The sequence below is a fragment of the Vanessa cardui genome, chromosome 22, assembly GCF_905220365.1.
Source record: "Vanessa cardui chromosome 22, ilVanCard2.1, whole genome shotgun sequence".
Lineage (NCBI taxonomy): Eukaryota > Metazoa > Arthropoda > Insecta > Lepidoptera > Nymphalidae > Vanessa > Vanessa cardui.
The window spans coordinates 9,602,389-9,624,598 of NC_061144.1; the positions used below are offsets into that span (position 1 = coordinate 9,602,389).

The following is a 22,210-nucleotide window of genomic DNA, read 5'->3' on the forward strand; positions in this document are numbered from 1 at the left end:
TCTGGCCATCCTTCGACGCGGTCATGATTCGACAGTAACTATATTTATTTTTTATTTGTATATAATTACTGTATTTATATATTTACATTTGTGTGTGTGTGTGTGTGTTATGTGATATTCTTAATGTGAAATGTGTAAGTAACTCTGTCTGTGTGTTTTTCGCTCTTTCACGACCAAACCGCTGAACCGAATTTAATGAAATTTGGTATGAAGCAAATTTGAGATCCAAGAAAGTACATACGCAACTTTTTTCGCCTGACACATGATAACCAACACACTAAAACGTGAGCGCCTACTAGTATGAATATAGTGTATTAAATTACATACATGTGCTTGTATGTATGCTTAACAATACTGAGAGGTTTTTGTTACTATAGGGGTTTTTAAGCCCTTAAACCCTTCAACCCTTCCAAAGGCAGGAACCTCATTACTAGAATGACCATTACTCCTCCCCTCCCTTCTTCCTGTTAGGGAAGTTGTATCTTTAGATCTACTGAATTTCACATAGATTACAAAGTGTAACTTTGGCTGCTTTACTATGAAATATATTTTTGTCTATCTTATGTAACAAGTCCATTGATTAATAATAGGATTTAAGAAAAAACATTTGAAGGTGAAACCTTTTTTGTTTGACAATATTTATGATATACAATATTAACACAGGTTCCCCGAAAACGTATACAAATAATTAATTTAATGATATTATACGTTTTGGAACATTTTTGTTTTATATGATAATAAAAATTAAAATTGTACGCACGCCTTGGGAATAAAATAATCGCGAGGCAATTTCAAATTAAAAAACGTATATCGTTATAATGAAATCCATAATTCTTAAAAAAAAACGTGTTTCTTTCTTCTTGGTTCCGACGTTTATTTTCGAAACGGTGGTAGATTTATACAATCAAGCTTTCGATAAGTTCTTTAAATTAAATACACATATACATATACATTAAATTAAATACACATATTATTATATAACATTTCGAAAGATTATTATTAGTACGAGTATATATGTATATATATTAAAAAAAAAAAATAATTTATATTTACTACAGATAAAGAATTAAATAAAGAATTTGGTTCTATAGAGTATTTAATGCATTGATATTTTCATTAATTATATTGTCAGAAACTAATGAGAATATGCATGACATTTATGTAATAAGCATAATCTCAGACTAGATTTTTTTATTTGTACGTCTTAATATTAAATGTGTTTTATTTATGTATTTGCATAATAAATAAATACTATCGTCTGTATAATATCAATCCTGATTCTGATAAATTAATAAAACTGTTACATCGAGTTATATATAAATAAAAAATCATTGTATTCTTTTTTTTATGACATAGGTTGCAAATGAGCAGGAGGCTCACCTGATGGATAGTGACTACCACCGCCCATCGACATCTGCAACACCAGGGGGCTTGCAGGTACGTTGCCGGCCTTTAAGAAAGGAGTACGCTCTTTTCTTGAAGGTTCCCATGTCGTATCGGTTCGGAAAAACCGCCGCCGAAAGCTGCTTCCACAAAGTGGATGTGCGAGGCAGAAAATGTCTAAGAAATCGCGCTGTTGTGGATTTTCGGACATTACTAAGATTCATTTGAATCTTAGTAATACTAAGATTCATTTGAATCTTAGTAATACGGTCGTGAAAATGACTCTTACATTTGGGAAGTTACTTTTCACGCCTAAGCCAAGCGGTGGCATTGTATATACATTTTGTCAGGGATACAAAAAAGGATATGTGGTAACGCCTCTCTCCTCACACACAAGTGACGTCACGGAGGAAACTATTTTATTTATATGTCGCAACTCTTGATTTTAGCCAAAAAAAGTAACAGCGCAGTTCTTAAGGTTCTTATTTAACTGTGACTATGCCGCTATATAAAATATTTGATTTGATAGAGTCGTACGAATAAGATAAATAACAATATCTCAAAACTTAAAAAGGATAGGATTTAAAGTTTTATCATTCACATTATATTCACGAAAGAAAATTAATGAAACTTGGTATATTTCTTAACCAAATATAAAACATAAATGTTTTGAAGAGATTATCTTCCTCAAGTAAATTCATTTTGATGCATTTAGTGTGATTTATACTCTATACTAATATTACGAGGATAAATATGAAAGTAACTCTGTATGACTGTCGCTCTTTCACTATCAAACCGCTCATTCGAATTTGATGAAATGCGATATGAAGCAAATTTGAACTCCTAGGAAGAATAAATGCTACTTCATTGCCTAACACATGGCAACCAAACCCTCAAAACACGAACGAAGCCGGGGGTGACAACTAGTAATATTTATTATATATATAAACGGAGCACGATACAGTCGTTGCTGGACTGTTTCTTGATTTGCATGGGAAAGGCACGTCTAGTTATTTTAATTCTATAAAGGATTCTGTATACATATCGTCCGAGTTTTGATTTAAACGTATTTAATCTGTGGTTAGTACCAAGACAGGCTTGCCCAGTGCGGGGTTACTGGATGTATTGTGACTATACTATTTTTTTATTTTTATATATTGATCATTAAAAGATTGCTAAACAATTAAACTGGCTTTATACCCAAACTGGGAGAAGGCAATACTTACATATATAAGTATTGGTAGCATAATTTTGATGAATGGTGCCTATATGGACTTGCAAAAAGCCCAACCGCCCAGTAAAAGTTTATTTTTCTGTAACTATAAATTTAGATGTATGTTACAAATTAGATATCTATCTCAAAACAGTATATAGTTGATTTCAATATTTATTACGGCTGAATAGTTAAATATGGTTTTAAGACAAAATTGTTAAATTTTCTTAAAAATAACACGTAAACGTCCATAGAATAAACGCAACGTTATTTCACACTTCAAAATATTTTATATAAAACCTTTTGGCGATTTTCTTTTTCTGTTTATTTTTTTATTCAGGTGCAAAGTATATGTGTCAAATTTTCTTACTTAATTATCATTTCATTATTTTGTAGCCTTCTTAGAACTGTATTTTAATTTTATGATTAACATTTTAGTAAGATTTTAAATATGTACTTGCATAATTTAAAAAAAATATTTGAATTTGTTTTTTTTTTACCTTTGTTTAAAATATTAAATACGATGTTTATTGTCAATAGATTAGTTTCGTATATATTTTTTTAAAATTAATATTAGTGATTTCCTCACAAACATGAAATATATGACAAACATAAAAAAGTTGTTTTATTTACGTTTGAATATCGAATATTACATGATTCTATTTGAATTGACGTCAAAGATAATAATTCACTGCACAGATCCAAACCACTGTCAAACACAACTGGCCATCATATATTATTCACTAGCCACGCCATTACGATAAAAAATAAGAAAACATTACACACACACCTACATTTAAATTTCAAATTCCGAACTAAAAACTTCCGCGGAAACGTCAAAATACGCGCGAAACGTCACAACGACTGCGTGCGGGTATTTCTATCACGACACTGAAAATCTAAACACGTGTGGCAGAAAATATACCAGCCTTTCCGTACGCGTAAAGTCTTAATTTTATTATAACGCATTGCAATAACAGTCTTATGGCACGAAAATAAGAATCAAATTCCAAAAACCTGCTATAAGGCTGGAGGAAAACAAAACAGCTCGTTTGAAGGAAGTTACGATGAAAAATCAACTTTAATCTGCTATATGTAAGGTTATATTTGGGTTAACAGCTTATCAAGAGTATTTACAACAATGGAAAACTTGGTTCGGAAGAAATCGGCAGTTTTCGCGCTCGTTACGGACTGAGCTTTCGACTGCAAACAAATATTACTTTCCCTTACAGAACAAATATCGAAAAGAGTGATTGGAAATTGAATCTAAGTACTGTTGTAATACGGTAATTGTTTCCTTGATAATTTAATTTACATTTTATCACACGCAAAAATAAATATTGTAATATTTAAACGACAAAATTATTTGGGTAATGACGTGTAGAAATATTCATGAACGATAAAACATTTATATTATTGAGTCACAGTAAATTGTTACGAATGGAAGTATCATTCAAGCTTAAAATATTTATTTATAATTCTTAGCATTAGAATAAAAAAATCATAAGGATTGATAAAATTTAAATACGAGTAGCAAAGGTCAAAATATAAAAAAAAAAACATTATCATTTCGCTGTTTATGTTTCTACACGTTAATATATTTACATTTATGTACATATATAATAAAAAAAAAAAAAAAAACAAATTTACATTTATTAAAAATTTAATAACATCCGGTAACAATGATAATGAATACCTCAGCTTTACTGGACCGAATAAAAAAAAACAATTTAAAAAAAAAACAAAACAGTTAAATATACTAATACAATAAAAATACCGACGAGATTCTCTTCTTTTTGTATCAGTTGAAAAAAGTATTAACTACCTCATTATAGCTTTGCGTTATCATACAAATTGATTTTTTTTGTATCGTAGTAGCGGTAAGCACATCCGTACGCGAAGGTTTTCGTTTTTCTTTTTTATGGAATAGATTGACCGACGAGCATATGGGCCACCTAATGGTAAGTGGTCACCATCAACCATAGACAATGACGCTGTAAGAAATATTAACTATTCCTTACATCGTCAATGCGCCACCAACCTTGGGAACTAAGATGCTATGTCGCTTGTGAGTTACATTGGCTTACTCACCCATCAAACCGGAACACAACAATACTGCGTACTGTTGTTTATGTCTGCCACATGTGCATTTCACCAACCCGCATTGGAGCAGCGTGGTGGAATATGTTCCAAGCCCTCTCCTTAATGGAAGAGGAGGCCTTAGCCCAACAGTGGGAAAATTATGTTTTTGAATATGAACGGAAGCAACTTTGACATGTGTATCAACTAAGACAACTTCAGAAATATTAATATAGATATCCTTTTTCCAGCAATAGAACAATTTATTTACCTTTTTCAAGTGTACTGACATCTTACAAAGAGTTCACGATTCATCGTTGAATGCGCTCAAAACTGTCGATTTATATGTAAAATATACGGGGCAAGCCTGAATCAATTTGTCTCATGATCTGCAGGGAAGCAAAGTTATTCTACTTCAAAGCAATACAACTGAGTATTTTCGTGATGCTATTTGAATGTTGTGTGAACCAGTGTGTCACGAACACACTGGACATGGACTGAATATAAAAAAAAATCTTTATTAATATTATAAATGTGAAAGGAATTCTGCCTGTCTGTCTGTCTGTCTGTCGCTCTTTACCAAACTGCTGAACCGAATTTGATGCACTCTGCTATGAAGTAAAGTTGATCTGCAATAAAGGACTAAGGAAAGCTACTTTTTTTGTCTGGCACATATGTCAGGATAGATAAAACGCGAGTGAAGCCGCAGTACACTACTAACTGTTAATATTTAAGACATGGCCACCGTCTATGAGCGGTGATGACCACTTACCATCAGGTGACCAATTTGCGAGTCCATGCCTACAAATATTTAAGATGAAGTTCTGCCATATGTATTTCCACCAACGAAATGAGACATTTACTTGGATATGGAATATTTATGTGTATTTACTGTTATTGTATACAAAAAAAAACTTTAAATCAATCCAGTAGTATCACAGTCATAACAAAATAATTTATTATAAATAAAATTTCAACTTTCATATCTATAATAAATCATTTGAAATAGATAAACACATCTTGTTATTTTTATTATATGCGATTATAGTTTAGTTACATAAACTATTAATATTACATACATATGTTCACTGCGGAGAGATACGGAAATTCTTAGAAAACGTAATCACATGACGGAATCCTCGATCAATTACGCGTCGAAGTAAATAAGAAATTACTTTAAAATATTGCCCTTATTTATCTGATATATTTTAAATCGTTTTGGTAAAAATAGAATTAAACAATAGAACATATATCCCACTTTTTACTTAAAGATTGCTTTGAAAGCTTTATTTTTTAGTTTTAAAGTCTAAATCTTACTTATGAAATGTAAAAGTGCCTGCTAGATTCTATAAGAGAATTAATATAATTATATCGTGAAGCCCTTTTTATTTGATAGTTAGTGTGACAGAGTTTCAATACTTAGCGTCTGCTTGACGCCAATACCACTTAAGAAAGCTATGCTAGTGAGCTGTTTCCTGATACCATATGTTGTATGTCGAAATTGCTTGATGAACTCATTACATGGGCTTGATAGAAGCTTCATCACGACAATATGCCGTAAGCCTGTGCCCAAGCATGCTGTTCTGTTTTCTTAGCTCAAGGCGAGATGACCACTAATGCAAGACTATTACCGCGAAGTATTAGTAATTAAGGTATGGTACTAGATTCTCTTGATGCATCGATCATCTTTTGAACAACAACAACAACAGCCTGTAAATTCCCACTGCTGGGCTAAAGGCCTCCTCTGCCTTTAAGGAGAAGGTTTGGAACATATTCCACCACGCTGTTCCAATGCGGGTTGGTGGAATACAAATGTGGCAGAATTTCTATGAAATTTGTCACATGCAGGTTTCCTCACAATGTTTTCCTTCACCGCTTAATTTGTCTTTATAATTCATCTCGTGATGAATTATAAAGACAAATTAAGCACATGAATCAGCGGTGCTTGCCTGGGTTTGAACCCGCAATCATCGGTTAAGAGGCACGCGTTCTAAACACTGGGCTAAAATATTGTAAAATTTTAAGAAATATATTAAAGCGTCTATTAGAATGTATTATTGTTTTAAGGTCTTATATTTTGGTCTATATAACTTGAATGAAAGAAATTATTGAAATTGAGTGATTAAACCAGAACCACTAGATAAAAGCAGCTAATGTAGTGTATAAAGATTTGAGTAATCTCCAAACAGATGTTCCTTTCAGCTACAATCATAGTTCATCGCTAATTTTGAATCGTCAAGGTATACAATAGAATTGTTTGTATTATAAATTTATAACTGGAGGCGCTGGCCAGTGTTAATATCAAGGATAGCTGTATCAAGTTCATATACAACTTTATTAAAGCAAATAATTCCGTTATAGAATCAACAACCAATTGACTCGTGAATACTACTACTTAGAAAAAATTGGAGATACATTTTGGCCTAGAAATGATAGGATGATAAAAAGTGAAGTAAAGTAACAGCCTGTAAATTTCCCACTTCTGGAATAAGGCCTCCTGTTCCATTATGGAGAGGGTTTGGAACATATTCCACCACTCTGTTCCAATGCGGATTGGTGGAATGTGGCAGAATTTCGATGAAATTAGACACATGCAGGTTTCCTCACGATGTTTTCCTTCACCGCCGAGCACGAGATGAATTATAAACACAAATTAAGCACATATATATAGCGTTGCTTGACTGGGTTTGAACCCGCAATCATCGGTTAAGATGCACACATTCTAACCACTGGGCCATCTCAGCTTCCAGGATGATAACATTGGCATTTTTACCTGATTCAAATTTGTATTTTATACTTACATGATATAAAAAAGCACCCTATGTACGAGGGTATACTCCAGAAGTGTCAACAATTTCAAGGTCAATAGGCAAAATCAGCCCAGTCAATGTAAAATGATACGCTGTTAGATTGGCATTCGTTCTTGCAGTGATCGCCTTTATTCTCTAAAACGTAAATTTAATTTTATAAACTACATGTTGATCATCGTGTATGAAATGACCACTACTGATATTCATCTCTGTTCACGCCTACGATTTTTATTTTAATAATATCTGTATTATATTTATATCTAAATTAATTTAATTTTAATTAACATTATTTAATTATATATAAAACCTTTTTCTTACAATATTCAAAAAAAAAAAAAGTAATGGATAAAATCGAATGTTCTGTGATCTTCTTTTGTTTTTTTTATTCATTTACTAACTACTACTGACAACGAAACAATGTATATTTATATTGCAATAATATCAAGATTAAACTAGTTTTAAAGCAATTTTTTGTTTAATTGAGTTCGGATTCCGGTGTCTAAGTAATAGACAATCTCATATATTTATCCATAGGTTGTCTACCATACAGCATAAAGAATAGTATTAATTATTAGATATTAATCGGTTTAGAAAATGATTACGATTCAAAAGTATGAGTCGTGATAACGTTGATAATAACGAAAAGTAACGTTATTTTGATTTGTTTCGTTAATTAATAATAGTTTAGTGGTCTTGATAAACGTAGAATTTCACGAATCTGTGAAATCGTTTTGATTCATAAATAACAACTTTGTACTAAATTAAAATGTTAATACGTTAAGACTATATATTATTCTTGATAATAGCAAACGAAATTGGTCACATCCTAAATCGAAACTTAAAACCAATTTCGTATATTCTTAAATCCATTATCTATATCTAATCAACGGGTAACACCTGTTTAATCGTGCGACCTTGGTATAGAAATAGAATCGTTAGAAGTGAATCGATTTACTGAAAGTTTGGTTGATGAACTAATGGTATTATAGTATCCGCAGATTTGAAATACTTTTGCCAACTCTTCAAAGGACTTCTCATATTACAAAGCCGACGAAAATGTTTGTGACGCCCTTTGAATTAATTTGATGCCTCTTAATTTATTCTTCATTGTAGTGTTTAAGACATTATTGTGAATATAAAACCTTTTTTTATTTCATTTGTTCGCCAAATTATTCCATTCGTTTTTGTTTGTTTTGTTTTCAATAAAACAATAGTTGAGAAAAAAAAGTCGTACAATTTTTTTTTGTGTTATAACAAAATAAAAAAATATTATAAAGAGGTACATCGTTTCAGTACAATTTCCTTTTTGTTTTTTTGTTTTTTTGTAAAATAACTTATCGACCCGCCCTGTCATCATCGCACGGGTGCAAATAGTAAATATACTGTAGAATTTGTTTAGTTACGACATCACATTACAAACTTGCACAATTATCAATGTTTCTTTACTATATAGTCCATGTATTATATACAAATACCTTCCTCTCGAATCACTCTATCTATTAAAAACAACCGCATTAAAATGAAATGCGTAGTTTTAAAGATTTAAGCATACATAGGGATATAAGAATCGAGAAAGCGACTTTGTTTTATACTATTTAGTGACTCGCAGTTAATATTATCAGTACAGCCAGTGTCATTTTCCTAAATGTGAAATTATGTGCTCGTTGAAAAATTATAATCAAATTAGTTTAGTAGTGACGATAAAGTAGCTCGTCATAATCTACTAATCTTGAAGACGCTTTAAATTGGTTAACATTTTTCAAAGTAGGTACTATTTTAGATGTAAACTCTAATAATAATAAAATAATATTAATATTTTTAAAAGAAATTATAGTACCTTACTAATATTTTTAAAAGGAAATGAAGTAGATATTAAGGTTTATGTTTTCTCTGATCTGTGGAACTTTAGAGGAATATCATATTACGAGAAAAACTATCAAAGAAATCCCACTCGGCTAAGCCGTATAAATGCAAGATAGAAAACTATCCCCATATTATTTAAGAATTTATAATAATTGAAAAGAATATTACAACAAAAACAAAAAGAAATTAAAAAAAAAACAAATGATTATCATGAAATAAATGAAAATAAAGAAAAAAAATACATTTTATTAGTGGACTATGCAATTATAAAATATTTTAATAATAAAGTAATAAAACAACTATAAAATAAATGAAGTAGTGAAAAGATACATTATTACGTTAATAAAATATAAAAATAATGTGTTAAAAATTATGATCTGAATACGATAATTCTATGAAATCATTTTACTGTAACGGCTAATTTTATTTCCTCGTAAAATGATTTCAATGTGCTTGTTTGTAAATGACATTTGACAGCATCAACGTTTTTTTTATATATTAAATGACTTAAGCGATTCTTCTTTCTGCTTTATTGAAAGCTAATTATTTTTTATAGTTATACATTGTATAACGCTATAATAATCATAATTCCGAATAATGGTGAATCATCTGTCAAATTTGACACTTAACCCTTAACATGAATTTATTTTAGATACAAAACATTACACAGCAGATACCAGATCTATAAATAATATCTGTGTAAGATCTCATAAAGAAAAAGCATTTACATAAGCTGACAGTTCTCGTTCTAAAGAAGCAAATCAAATCAACAACTTATGTTTTGTATATTGTATGTATTATTATTGTGTTTTGTAATTTACCTACTTGTGAGAAATTGATTGATACATTTGTTTACAAGTATGGCATAGTGCATTTATTTAAGTAATTACATTAATATCGTCTGTTTAAATATATAACACAAATTTGACGGTTAAGAAGTACCAAGTGCTGACAAATTTTGGTATATACCTTTATACATATAAAGAACAGCTAGATATTAGGCCTAAATTTAGTAAAGTAACAGCCTGTAATTTTTTCACTGCTGGGATAAGGCCTCTTCTTCTACTGAGGAGAGGGTTTGGAACATATTTCAAAACGCTGTTCCAATGATGGTTGGTGGAATGCACATGTGGCAGAATTTCGATGAAATTCTACACGTTCTAACCACTGGGCCATCTCAGCTCACCTAAATTTAATAGAAGTGTAAAAAGGAACAAACAGAAATACAGATTGTCCAATCTGTTATTAAATTTAGGCGCATCTGATTAATATCTTTCGATCAGTTGCAATCAGTCAGCTGTTGATTACAGCATAGAGAAGAACCATATTCTGATATCTAACGCATTGAACCTGTCAGTTCTTGTTAGACAAAGTAATACAACGTTACAATAATGATGGGGCAATATAGTCCCAATTTCTGATAAACTTCTTCAACTTTTATCATCAATTACAATAATATTTTTAATATTGAAGATTGACTACGCGCTGACAATACACTGACTTTTGTTGCATTGAATTCAATTTTTTGATATCGTTGCATAATTTCAATATTTTAAGCTGATCTGCTGAGACTAAATCTAAATGAAAAATTATTTCATTCAATACAAATTCGATTATCAATACTACATGAATGAGCTACTATTGGTTCTAAATTTAAAAGTATTCGATGTTTGGTGTCCACTGAAAATTAAAAAAAAAGAAAAGCCTATCATATAGGGTATTTCTACACTACCTTAATCCGGTTTGAAGGATATCTGAGCCGGTGAAAATGTCCGCAGTTACACTGTCCCAGTCATCCAAGAGACATAAACCTTAGTTCGAGTTTGTTAGTATAGCTTTGGTAATGTGAAGAATGGTTAATATTACTTATAGTCCGAAAGTCTACAGACAAGTCACACTATACAGAAAGCGAAATTTTGAGCTCAAACTGCTTTCTGGTGGTAATGAGAAGCGACGTTGTCAATCTATTTGGAGTGACGACATTCAAAAAATGGTTGATGGTAGTTGAAAAACAAAACACTGACGTTTCTTTATCGATTTCTTTCAAATCAGTAATAGTGGACGAACTCAGAAGAGCGAGGATTGGCTTGGATAATAAAGGCAGATTGTACACAAAAAAATACTAGAAATCAATAAAACGTGAATATAGTTACGCCTAGTTAAATATAATACGACACCAAGATCGAAGACAGTATATTTGTTTTTTCCCTTTTAGGTCATAACTATTTAACCGCAAGTCGTGCAATTTTTCCATTTAAGTATCTGAGATTTTTGTCAAGATTATAGAAAAGGACATCTCCTGATCTTACGTCTTACCCCCTTTGACTCACGCGAACGAATCCACTGTCAGCAACTAGTTATATAGTATAGTAATAAATGAGAAATTGTATCACCATATCAAAGTTGCTTATAGCGCATGTATAAACGAAGAATCCATCTTCGAACAAAAGCAGATGCTTGTTTAGTGAACAAAAATAAACAAATTATATCCGCGTTGCTATGAGTCGAAATTAGCCTTGCGTTATTGGCATTGTGGGTCAATGTTTCAGTAACGTTTTATGTAAACATTGAAAGTAAACTAACAAAGCTTTGTAATTATATTATAATGTATATTAAAATATAGGGATCGTGTCTGTATATCAAAAGATTTATAAGACTTTAGTTAAGCTATAATCGACTTAGTGTTGTGTTTGGACAAGAAGTATAAATAAATGCCCTAGATTATAAAGATGGTAAAATAATTGAGAGTTAGTGTTAATTGACTTTCATCCAAGATGCATCAATTTAATTTTACAAGATTAAACGTATGTATTTTAATAAAATGCTACTTACACTATACGGCGTTTTCCAACAAATTGTAGCCTTACTTTTAATAGCCTTTCTTTTAATAAATACACCAATATGGTATTTAATTTAATTGGTGATAGTGCAAGCCCATTTAGGTACCACAATTTCAACGGATATTCTACCGCCAAACAGAAGTAGTAAGTATTGTCATGTCAAGACTTGAAGGGTGAGTTAGCCAATGTAACTACTGTAGAAAGGGACATCTTGGTTAGGATTGAGTATTGGCGATGGTTGGAATGGTTAATAGTTTTCTTTATTTTCTATTGGCGACCACTTACCATCAAGTGACTCACTGGCTCATCCGCCTCTCTATATCATATGACATTGATGCTTACCCAACAAACCTTAAAAAAATATTTTGATTTAATGGGCAAGCAATTAATGTCGAAATCTCTTAATCTGGAATAGATATCCAATTTTAATGATACCCCTTAAGTTTCGTTCGAACAGTCAGGCGTGGTCAGTCCTGAATAACGCCGACCCGAGTAACAAAATAACCCGTAATACACCTGAATGTTTACAAAACGCTAAAGTTAGAACATCGATGGGGATCGAGGTATTTGCGAGTTCGACTGAGCTTATTAGAATTCGTGCTGGCGAATTTACACGTATTTAGTAAATGGCAACAAAGTATGTTATTAATATTATATACCGGTAACAGTCTAAAAGTTCAGAAGTGCAAAAGTTATGAAAGACCTTTTCTTTTTTGTTAAGGTTTGGAGCAAGTTCAAAGATAGTCTTCTAATTCGAGTTGGTAGTGACACATGCTAGAAGTACATTTAGGAAATTCGTTTATTTATCATGGTTTCGCTCACAACTAGACTTATTGCACACTTTTGCACACTCTATGCCGGTTAGGATTTACCTTTTCTATTATCTAGATAACTAATCACCTGAGATCTAGTAATATATTAAATTAAAATAACATGATAGATTTCCTCGAATTAATAATTACATGTACTGGAATTTTTTTTAATTTACTCAAATTCAGAAAAATGCAATTCAATCTTTCTCATTTAAACAATAGATAATTAATAATAATTTTATTAACACCCAAGAAAAAATGTACACAATTTTGTTATCTAAACACAATGCTTATTATCTAAATCTAAGGTTATTACATTAGCATCTTTTGTATTTGACCTCTGACTCTAAAACTAATATAAATTGTGATATTAGAGTCAGCGATTCCTCAAGAATAAATTGCACACTAGATTTTTTAGAAACGGAATGCTTTTAAAAGTGTTGTAAAAAAAAAAGGTTTATATAAAAATAAGTGAAGAGAGAAAAAAAATAATAATCTAATCTACTTAAAAATAGTTTGTGTGTATGTGTGTGAGTGTGTGTGTGTGTGTGTGTGTGTGTGTGTGTGTGTGTGTGTGTGCGAGCGTGTGTGTGAACGTATGCTTATTTTGAACAACATGTCTATAATTTATTTGATTTATTTCAAAAGATTTTCAGTTTCAAGGTATGACAATTTCAGAAGACAAGCAGTGGTTTTCTGTTTGTACTTCGAATCTATTATGGTTATATATAGAATTAATCTTATGAATCCTATTGTAAAGCTTCGCAGAGAGGGAATTAAGTTGATGCCTTGCGAATGTAGTTTTACATTTAACAGTTGGACATATATAGCTATGCGCACGGCGTCTTGCAAGGGCAGGCGGGTAGGGTAGGGTGGCATGTTTCCGCAGAATAGTCCGAAGAATATAAAGTTGCCTGACAGTTAAAACTTGGCATTCTGAAAACAGCTGAGCTGTGGGGTACCTGATATGTTTATGGGTCATTATTTTTAAAATGGTTCTTTGGGCTCTTTCCAAGTTCAGCATTATTGTCTTTCCAGCTCCACCCCAAATCGGGATGCAATACGTCAGAATAGATTGGCACAAGGAAAGGTAGACAGTTTTTACAATTTCTGGCTCGGTCAGGTGTCTTATGGTCTTAAATATGTATGTTAGTTTTCGAACTCTTTTAATTAAATCTTCAATTTGAGAATGCCATTTCAAATGGGAGTCAATCCTAATGCCAAGATATTTAACGCTAGGAACAATGCTAAGAGGTACACAACCACAGGTGGGGGATGGGACAGGACCGGTATGTGCATTGATATTACAATATTCTGGAGGAACAGAAAAAGCTGATGTTTTAGAAAATGGAAGGATTTGTGTTTTTTGGGTATTCAAGGTTAGTAAATTGCTTGAAAGCCAGCAAGATATTGTATTAAGAGCTTCTTGAGCGCGCTGCTGGGCACTCTTCCAGTTGCTGTCGTATACCAGAAGAGCAGTATCGTCGGCATAGACAAAGATGCTACAGTTTGTAATATTAAGTTTGCACAGATCGTTAATATACAATTGAAAGAGAATTGGCCCTAGTATGCTGCCTTGTGGAACACCGTAGCAAACCGGTAATAGATCACTAGTATAGGAGTCAATTTTAACACACTGTTGACGATCCAAAAGATAGCTTTGGAATATTTTTAGTTCCCTACCCCGAATGCCATGATGTTCCAACTTATTTACTAGTTTCGGAATCGATACAGTGTCGAAAGCCTTGGACAGGTCAAGGAAAATTCCAAAACATTTATTACCATTATCTATGTTATCTACTGCAGCACTAGTAAGGCTTACGATTGCATCTTCTGTCGAAATACCCGATCTAAATCCATATTGGTTTTTGGCAATTATTTTATATTTATTTAGAAAATTGACAAGTGAATTATTCAGTATTTTTTCCAAGATTTTCGATAACACTGGTAGGACGGATATTGGCCTATAATTAGTTACATCACTTCTGTCTCCTTGCTTGTAAATGGGACTGATAACGGCTCTTTTCAGAACTCTAGGAAAAACGCCTGTGGAAATCGAAAGATTACAAACATGTGTAATTGGAATTATTAAGACATTTTTACAGGCTTTTATTAAAGATGGAGGAATACTATCCCATCCAGGAGCACTTTTATCTCGAAGGCCACTAATTATACGCTCAACTTCTTCACAATCTACCTCTTGAAGTACAAAGGAGTTAGCTTGAGTAATTGTGGACGTTGAAGGGGCTAAAATAGGAGGAGTTATCTTAGCTGCCAAGTCCTTGGCCACTTTTACAAAGTATTCATTAACAGCGTTAACTGCTAATTTAGGGTTTTCTTTGATGTTAAGGAGCGTACGAGAAGATTCTTTTTGCTGGGCTGTATTTGTTACTTTTTTTAAGAATATGCCACATAGCTTTTTTATCATTTTTTGCCTTTATAAACTCATTTTTATGATATTCTCTTTTTAATTTACGTAAGAGATTATTAAGAAAATTTCGATATCTTTTATAAGTTATCATGAGGATGTAATTTTCAGCGTTATTCCGTAATTTTCTATGTATATTGTCTCTATTACGCATACATCGTAGCAAACCAGGGGTGATCCAGGGCTTTAGAATAATTCTTTTACGCGGAGTAGTAGTAGTTTTGGTGTGACTGCTTATTACTTTATTAATTAACGAAGTTAATTGGTTAGCCGCTTCATTTGCATCTATAGAAGCAATAACAGGAGAAAAATCTGTGTTGTCTAGTGCAAGTTTAATAGCATCAAAGTTAGCTTGAAATGTACTTCTTGTGAGATTAGTAGAGCGAGGATGTACATAATCAACACAAAGCATGATAGGATAATGATCCGTTATCGGACAGTCGAGGACAAAGGTTTTGGAATGCAAGATTGTTTTTAAAAGGATATGATCGAGACAATTATTGTATCTTGTAGGATATGTGTGTGCTGGTAACAATCCTATGCCTGCCGTAGAATTGAGGTAATAGTGTGAGCGTTTGTCACTACTTTGGTCTTTTATGTCTATGTTTATGTCGCCAATCATAGCAATGTTACAAAACTTACTAAGACAGGGAACAATTCTTATTAAACTATTAATGAAATTATCTATGTTGTAGTAAGAAGGGGAACGATAGATACCAATATACGCAATTTTATTTTCTACAGTGCATATCAGACAGTTACCGTCTTCAAAGTTGGGTTCCCACACTGAGACCTTCAATTCGCGCCTAACATAGATCACGATCCCATCATTCTGTAGTTTATTATTAACGGTGTGATAAGAGTCATAGCCATCAAGTTGTGGTATTGTAGGTGCCGTTTTTAACCAGCATTCGCTTATAGATGGGTGGATAGATGGATGGATGTATAACTGTATTATTATAAGTATGTGTAAATCCAATATAAATTTTTATATATTGTTCCGTTAATAGTTACAGAAAACATTGAAACATATATCACTGTGTATTAACATTGATTATACTGGTGTCATCTTTTATTTTTTGACCAGAGAATTACGATCGTATCAGAATTATGATTAAAGAATTGGTACCACCACATCATTGTTGATTTATACGGTAAAAGTAAAGTAAAAGTAATATAACAGCCTGTAAATTTCCCACTGCTGGGATAAGGCCTCCTCTTTGGAACATATTCCACCACGCTGCTCCAATGCGGGTTGGTGGAATGCACATGTGGCAGAATTTCGATGAAATTAGACAAATGCAGGTTTCCTCACGATGTTTTCCTTCACCGCCGAGCACGAGATGAATTTTAAACACAAATTAAGCTCATATATATACAGTGGTGCTTGCCTGGGTTTGAACAAGGAATCATCGGTTAAGGTACACGCGTTCTAACCACTGAGCCATCTCAGCTCTATTTATACGGTAACTATTCATAATTGTATAATAACACTTCTATAAATCCGCAATTCAAAGAGTGCTTACATTTGTTTGTTTATTATTGACGGATATGAAATATATATCAGTTTTAGTCTTAATATTATTGTCTTGGAAACATTCAGCAAGCCTATCAATTAATTAAAATTTGTATAATAATACAAAATCCAAAATAGTTGTTCAATTGAATTTAAAACTAAATTAAAATCCATGAGGTTATTAAGACACATCATTACTTAAAATGAAAGATCTGGAGCACAGGAAACTCTAATTAACGACTTAGTCGTTACGCCACCGTACGAAACATTCGAAATACAAATTAACATTTGAAATATTTCTCTATATTTAACATACTTAGGATTATAAATAATCACGTTTAATAGTAATTTTGTTCATATGATGATATTATATAATTCAATCACAAGGATATCACCGAAAATGATACCATGACAGAAAAATAAATCTACAAAAGTCTTTAGGCCCAAACCGTTTTCATAAAAATGGAATATTTGATTCGATATAATCAAAAATTGTCCCATCAATCACAGTCATTAAAAATAAAGGATATATTTCTAACGTAATAAAATATCTCAATTAATGTAAATATTCCAATATATATGGTGTAGTAATTGATATTTCAATTGTGTTCTACAATACACGCGTAAAAATAAACATGTATGATGTAGAATGAGAAATTAACGAGGGCGAATAATGTATCTCTCCACTTACTTGTTGTATAACCGAAGTCGTCTTCTTCTTCGGGATCAGCTTCCTTTTCTTCTCTGCTACGCTTAATAGCACCTGCAGAAGCACGGTCGATCTAAAAGAGAATGAGAGCCAATGTAATTCAATACTTACTTGGCGAAGTCACTAATAGGTATTATGATATCATTAAAAAATAGCGACACGACAGAATTTGTTTAATTACGACGTCACATTAGAAACTTCTAAAATTATAAGTGTCTCTTTATTGTATTGTCCATGTATTATGCCCAAAAACCTTCCTCTCGAATCACTTTATCTATTAAAAAATAACGCATCATAATCCGTTGCGTAATTTTAAAGATCTAAGCATACATAGGGACAGCAGCGGTTAGTGACTTTATTTAATGCTACATATGTAATGATATGGCAAAATATTGAATAATATTTTAGGCTATTGGAATATTGAGAACTTCAATATTGTAGATACAATTACTGACATGCAGAGCTTCGTTAGAAGTACCTTGAAAAGTGACTTTATAAATTACCTCTAATAGAGCTAAATATTCTTTCGATAGGTATATCAAAATTATAGGTAGAAAAATCCTGATAAAAACTATCCATTCTACAATAAATGTATTCACCTCAACTCCCTTGTCTGAATAAGTTCTTCCTTGTAATTCTCTCTCATCTTCTTCATCACTGCTATCAGAATCTGAATACACTGGCTTTGAAGGTTTTGCTTCTCCATTCTGTACCGGCTTTTCTTCTGGCTCTCCGTTCTGCTCTGCTTTTGCCGTTTCTTTTTCTACTTCTGGCTCTGTCACTGTTATCTGTGAAAAAATATGCATTGGGTAAAATTTTAATTACATTATATATTTAAACTTTTTGATACAAATCGTTTAATGGTACATTGATCATTCCTGTTTAATTAAAAATAGACAATTTGATAATGTTTTAAATTATCAAACAAAGACTACTATTTCGATATAAGCAATGTCTATTTGCCAAAATTTTAGAGTCAGATGTATTAATTTTGATAGTTGCCTCAAACTGTAATTGAAATTGTACGCTTTAGTAACAAATGTAAATTTTGAATTATGAAAATACCTTTATATCATGTTTCGGAGGTTTTGGGGCTGGCGTCTTCTTAATACTCGGTCGCGGAGGTGAGACGGCTGGAGGTGACGCCTCTACGTCTGATGAATCCGTATTCTATTTAAACATACACAAATTTTATTCATAATGCACAATAGCAAATCAATATTTTCTTCGTTAAGGTTTTTTCAAGTACAATGATGGGTCAGTGACCTTTCAAATACACAAGATAAACTTTGAATTTAAAGTTATTGGTCCTGATATGATATTTATAGGCAACGGAAAAGCTGACGAAAACAAAACGCTCTGCTCAGAACAACCGCCCCAAGCTTTTTTTTTATTTATTTTATATTAATATACGCGATTCAAATCCGTTATAGCTAGTTTTATTTCACCCTTCAAACTGGAACACAACAACACCAATTACTGTTGTATGGCGGTAGAATATCTTATGAGTGGGTGGGACCTACCCATACGGGTTTGCACGAAGCCCTACCACCAAGTAGCTTAGTAATTCAGTTTTTTGAATATAACTTTTTGATTACTTCCCTTAAGAATATAATAACTTTAATGAGATGAATCAAAACTATTCTCATACTGTTACATAATTCTGTAAGTAAAGTTTCAACTTTAATCAGGTAATCTTGTTATAGCATTAAGACGAACGTAAGATGTCCCTAGAATACCTTCAAGTTACATAATATCATTAGCACATTTAACTCGAGTCTAAGAATACCTTACAAAGGTGGAATGTAACATTTTGGCTTGAGATTCTGATTGGCGGTTTTTCAAATATTATAATCATCAGTAAGATATAATTATTTTTGCTCTTTGCAATAATTATCTCAATATTAATTAAATATTAAGATGTAAATGTGCAACATTCGAATTTGAATGAACAACCTCATTATTTGAGTACTTGAGAGTTTGAGTCTAATCGATTTACATAATAATCAAACAATCTAGGCAATAAACTATTTTTTTTTTTCAAACAATTTAATGACGTAGGATATACGAGTATTACCATATATATGACGACTGAAACTCTAATCAAATAAAACCAGCACCACCACAAATAAAACTTCCTAATGATGATTTAAATTGAGGCAAATATGACAAACTAAAAAAGTTGAAACAAATGGTATTAAAAATCTTACCCAAGTTACTAAGCTCTGGACGGTCAACGTGACGGTATCCCGCGCGGCTTTGATCAATTCGACAGCTCTCTCATGCTGAGCTGTTCTGACGCACACCCCGTCCACTTCGAGGATTCTGTCACCAGTCTAATTGAAAACATTTAATCGATATAGAAAATGTATATTATCTATCCATTAAATTTTTTTCTAAAATAAAATTAATAGTAAATTTTGCACACAGATAGAACCAATCAGATGACAATAGCATTTGCATTATACTTATCATGTATTGAAATTAACGAATACTAACTCCACATATTATTATGATCAATATAATTGTTTATGGAGTAATTAATAGGCGTCATTAATCAATCTTTTAAGTATCACTTCTATTAATCATGCATATAATTTGTATATATTCGTGGTTCCGTTAAATTGCCAAAACTTTTCGAATGACTTACTAATTTAATTAGTCATCAAGCAATAATACTAGCTGACAAGTGATTTGTAAGAGAATACTTGATATATACTGATTTAAATAAATTTTAATTATTATTTTTACTTAACTTATTTATAATAATTACTAATTAATATTATGTCACCAACCTGTAATTCCCCACTGAGTGCTGCTGGACTGTTGGGTACGACGTTTTTGATGAAGATACCGAATATTGCCTTTTCGTCTCCATTCTGACCATTTTGGTTAGCAATGATATCCACCTGAGAAATTTGTAAAGTTAGATCTCATCATCTCGACTTTATTTATTGAACATATTAGGAAATTTAATGAAGTATCATTTGTGTTCAGTATACGGCGTTCTTTACTTTGAATAAAATTACTGTATTTCACCTTTCCACCGACGATGCTGACTCCTAACGGTGCTCCAGGTCGTCTTCTGAGGGTAACTCTACGTGGTGGTCCCCAGCGTTGACTGGAGCCGCCGTCACGCCGGCCAGATGATACTGTTACCGTCATTGTTGGGGACACGTGACTGTGATAATGGACAAAACACACCATTACTAATAAAATATGGTAGTAAAACTCGAAAATTAAGACCTGATTGTTAAACGTCACAGCTAATAAATAAAATCAATCAATCCCTTGTGCCTGCAGATACAAAAATACTAAATATTGCCGTTTTCAGGTACTTTTTTAAATATGAGATAACATCACATACATTACTCTGATCCCAATGTAAGTAGCTAAAGCAATTGTGTTATGGAAAATCTGATGTAACGAAGGTACTACAAACACCCACACCTGAGACAAAATAGAACACTAATTATAATCTACATGGACTCGGCCGGGAATCGAACCTGGGACCTCGGAGTGACGTACTCATGAAAACCGGTGTTAACACCAGTCGACCACGGAGGTGGACATGTGTGGAAGATAGTCACCCATATGAGTTTGCAAATTTCCCTACTGAGTAGATAAACAGAAATGACAAATATGTTTATGGATTAAATTTTCGGAAATCCTTTTTGGATATTTAAGAGATTATTAGGGTTGGCAATATTTATCTGAAGTTATAATCGAACGAAAATGTTAAAAATAAACGATGTAGATGTTATTCGAAATAACATTACAAATAACTTACTTCCGCTGAATTAGTATCATGAAGACATACAATGGACGACCTCAACAAAGCAGGGACACGTGTCGGAGCGTGTGACAATCAATACACATAGTTAGTAGCCAAGGACAATGTATTGAACTGCTGTGATCATATAATAGCTAAAGAAAAACATTGCTTTACATACATTAAAATAATAAATAAACAAATAAATTTATTTGTTTTATTTACTTAAATGCTTTAATGAACATCATGTATGTATAAATATATATATGGGACAAAAGGCGGACTTAATGCCTGAAGGCATTTTCTGCCAGTCAACCTTTAGGCTAATCAGAAAAGCAAAAAAAATTAAAATGAAGCAAAATATAAATATGAGACAACATCACACACATTACTCTGATCACAATGTTAGTAGCTAAAGCACTTGTGTTATGGAAAATCTGAAGTAACGATAGTACCACAAACACTCAGACCCAAGACAACAGAGAAAACTAATGATAATCTACATCGAATCGGCTGGGTGTCGAAGTGGCGTATCCATGAAGAGATGTGTACACACCATTCGAACAAGGAGGTCGAATTATATCGATAAGTCTCTTTGGAAATGTAAAAGAATTGACAAACAATTGATCAGCAATTGTATTAAGACTGTATAAACACAATTGACCGGTAATTATAGATATAAATCAAAAGAAATCAAAATAAACTTTATTCAAGTAGGCTTTCACAAGCACTTTTGAATCGTCACTTGACAATTTAATGAAGCTACCACCGCTTCGGAAAGTAGA

General features: G+C 32.2%; 1 protein-coding gene across 1 annotated transcript in view; it reads right to left on the bottom strand.

Annotated features, from left to right (window-relative positions):
• LOC124539228 overlaps window positions 1-22,210 on the bottom strand; it is a 226,231-nt gene that overhangs the window by 93,026 nt on the left and 110,995 nt on the right. The window contains exons 19-24 of the mRNA XM_047116525.1: window positions 20,693-20,834; window positions 20,449-20,562; window positions 19,864-19,989; window positions 18,719-18,823; window positions 18,253-18,441; window positions 17,636-17,726 (exon numbers count right to left, since the gene is read on the bottom strand). Of these exons, the coding sequence (XP_046972481.1) occupies window positions 17,636-17,726; window positions 18,253-18,441; window positions 18,719-18,823; window positions 19,864-19,989; window positions 20,449-20,562; window positions 20,693-20,834 (767 nt within the window). The remainder of the gene's footprint in view (window positions 1-17,635; window positions 17,727-18,252; window positions 18,442-18,718; window positions 18,824-19,863; window positions 19,990-20,448; window positions 20,563-20,692; window positions 20,835-22,210) is intronic.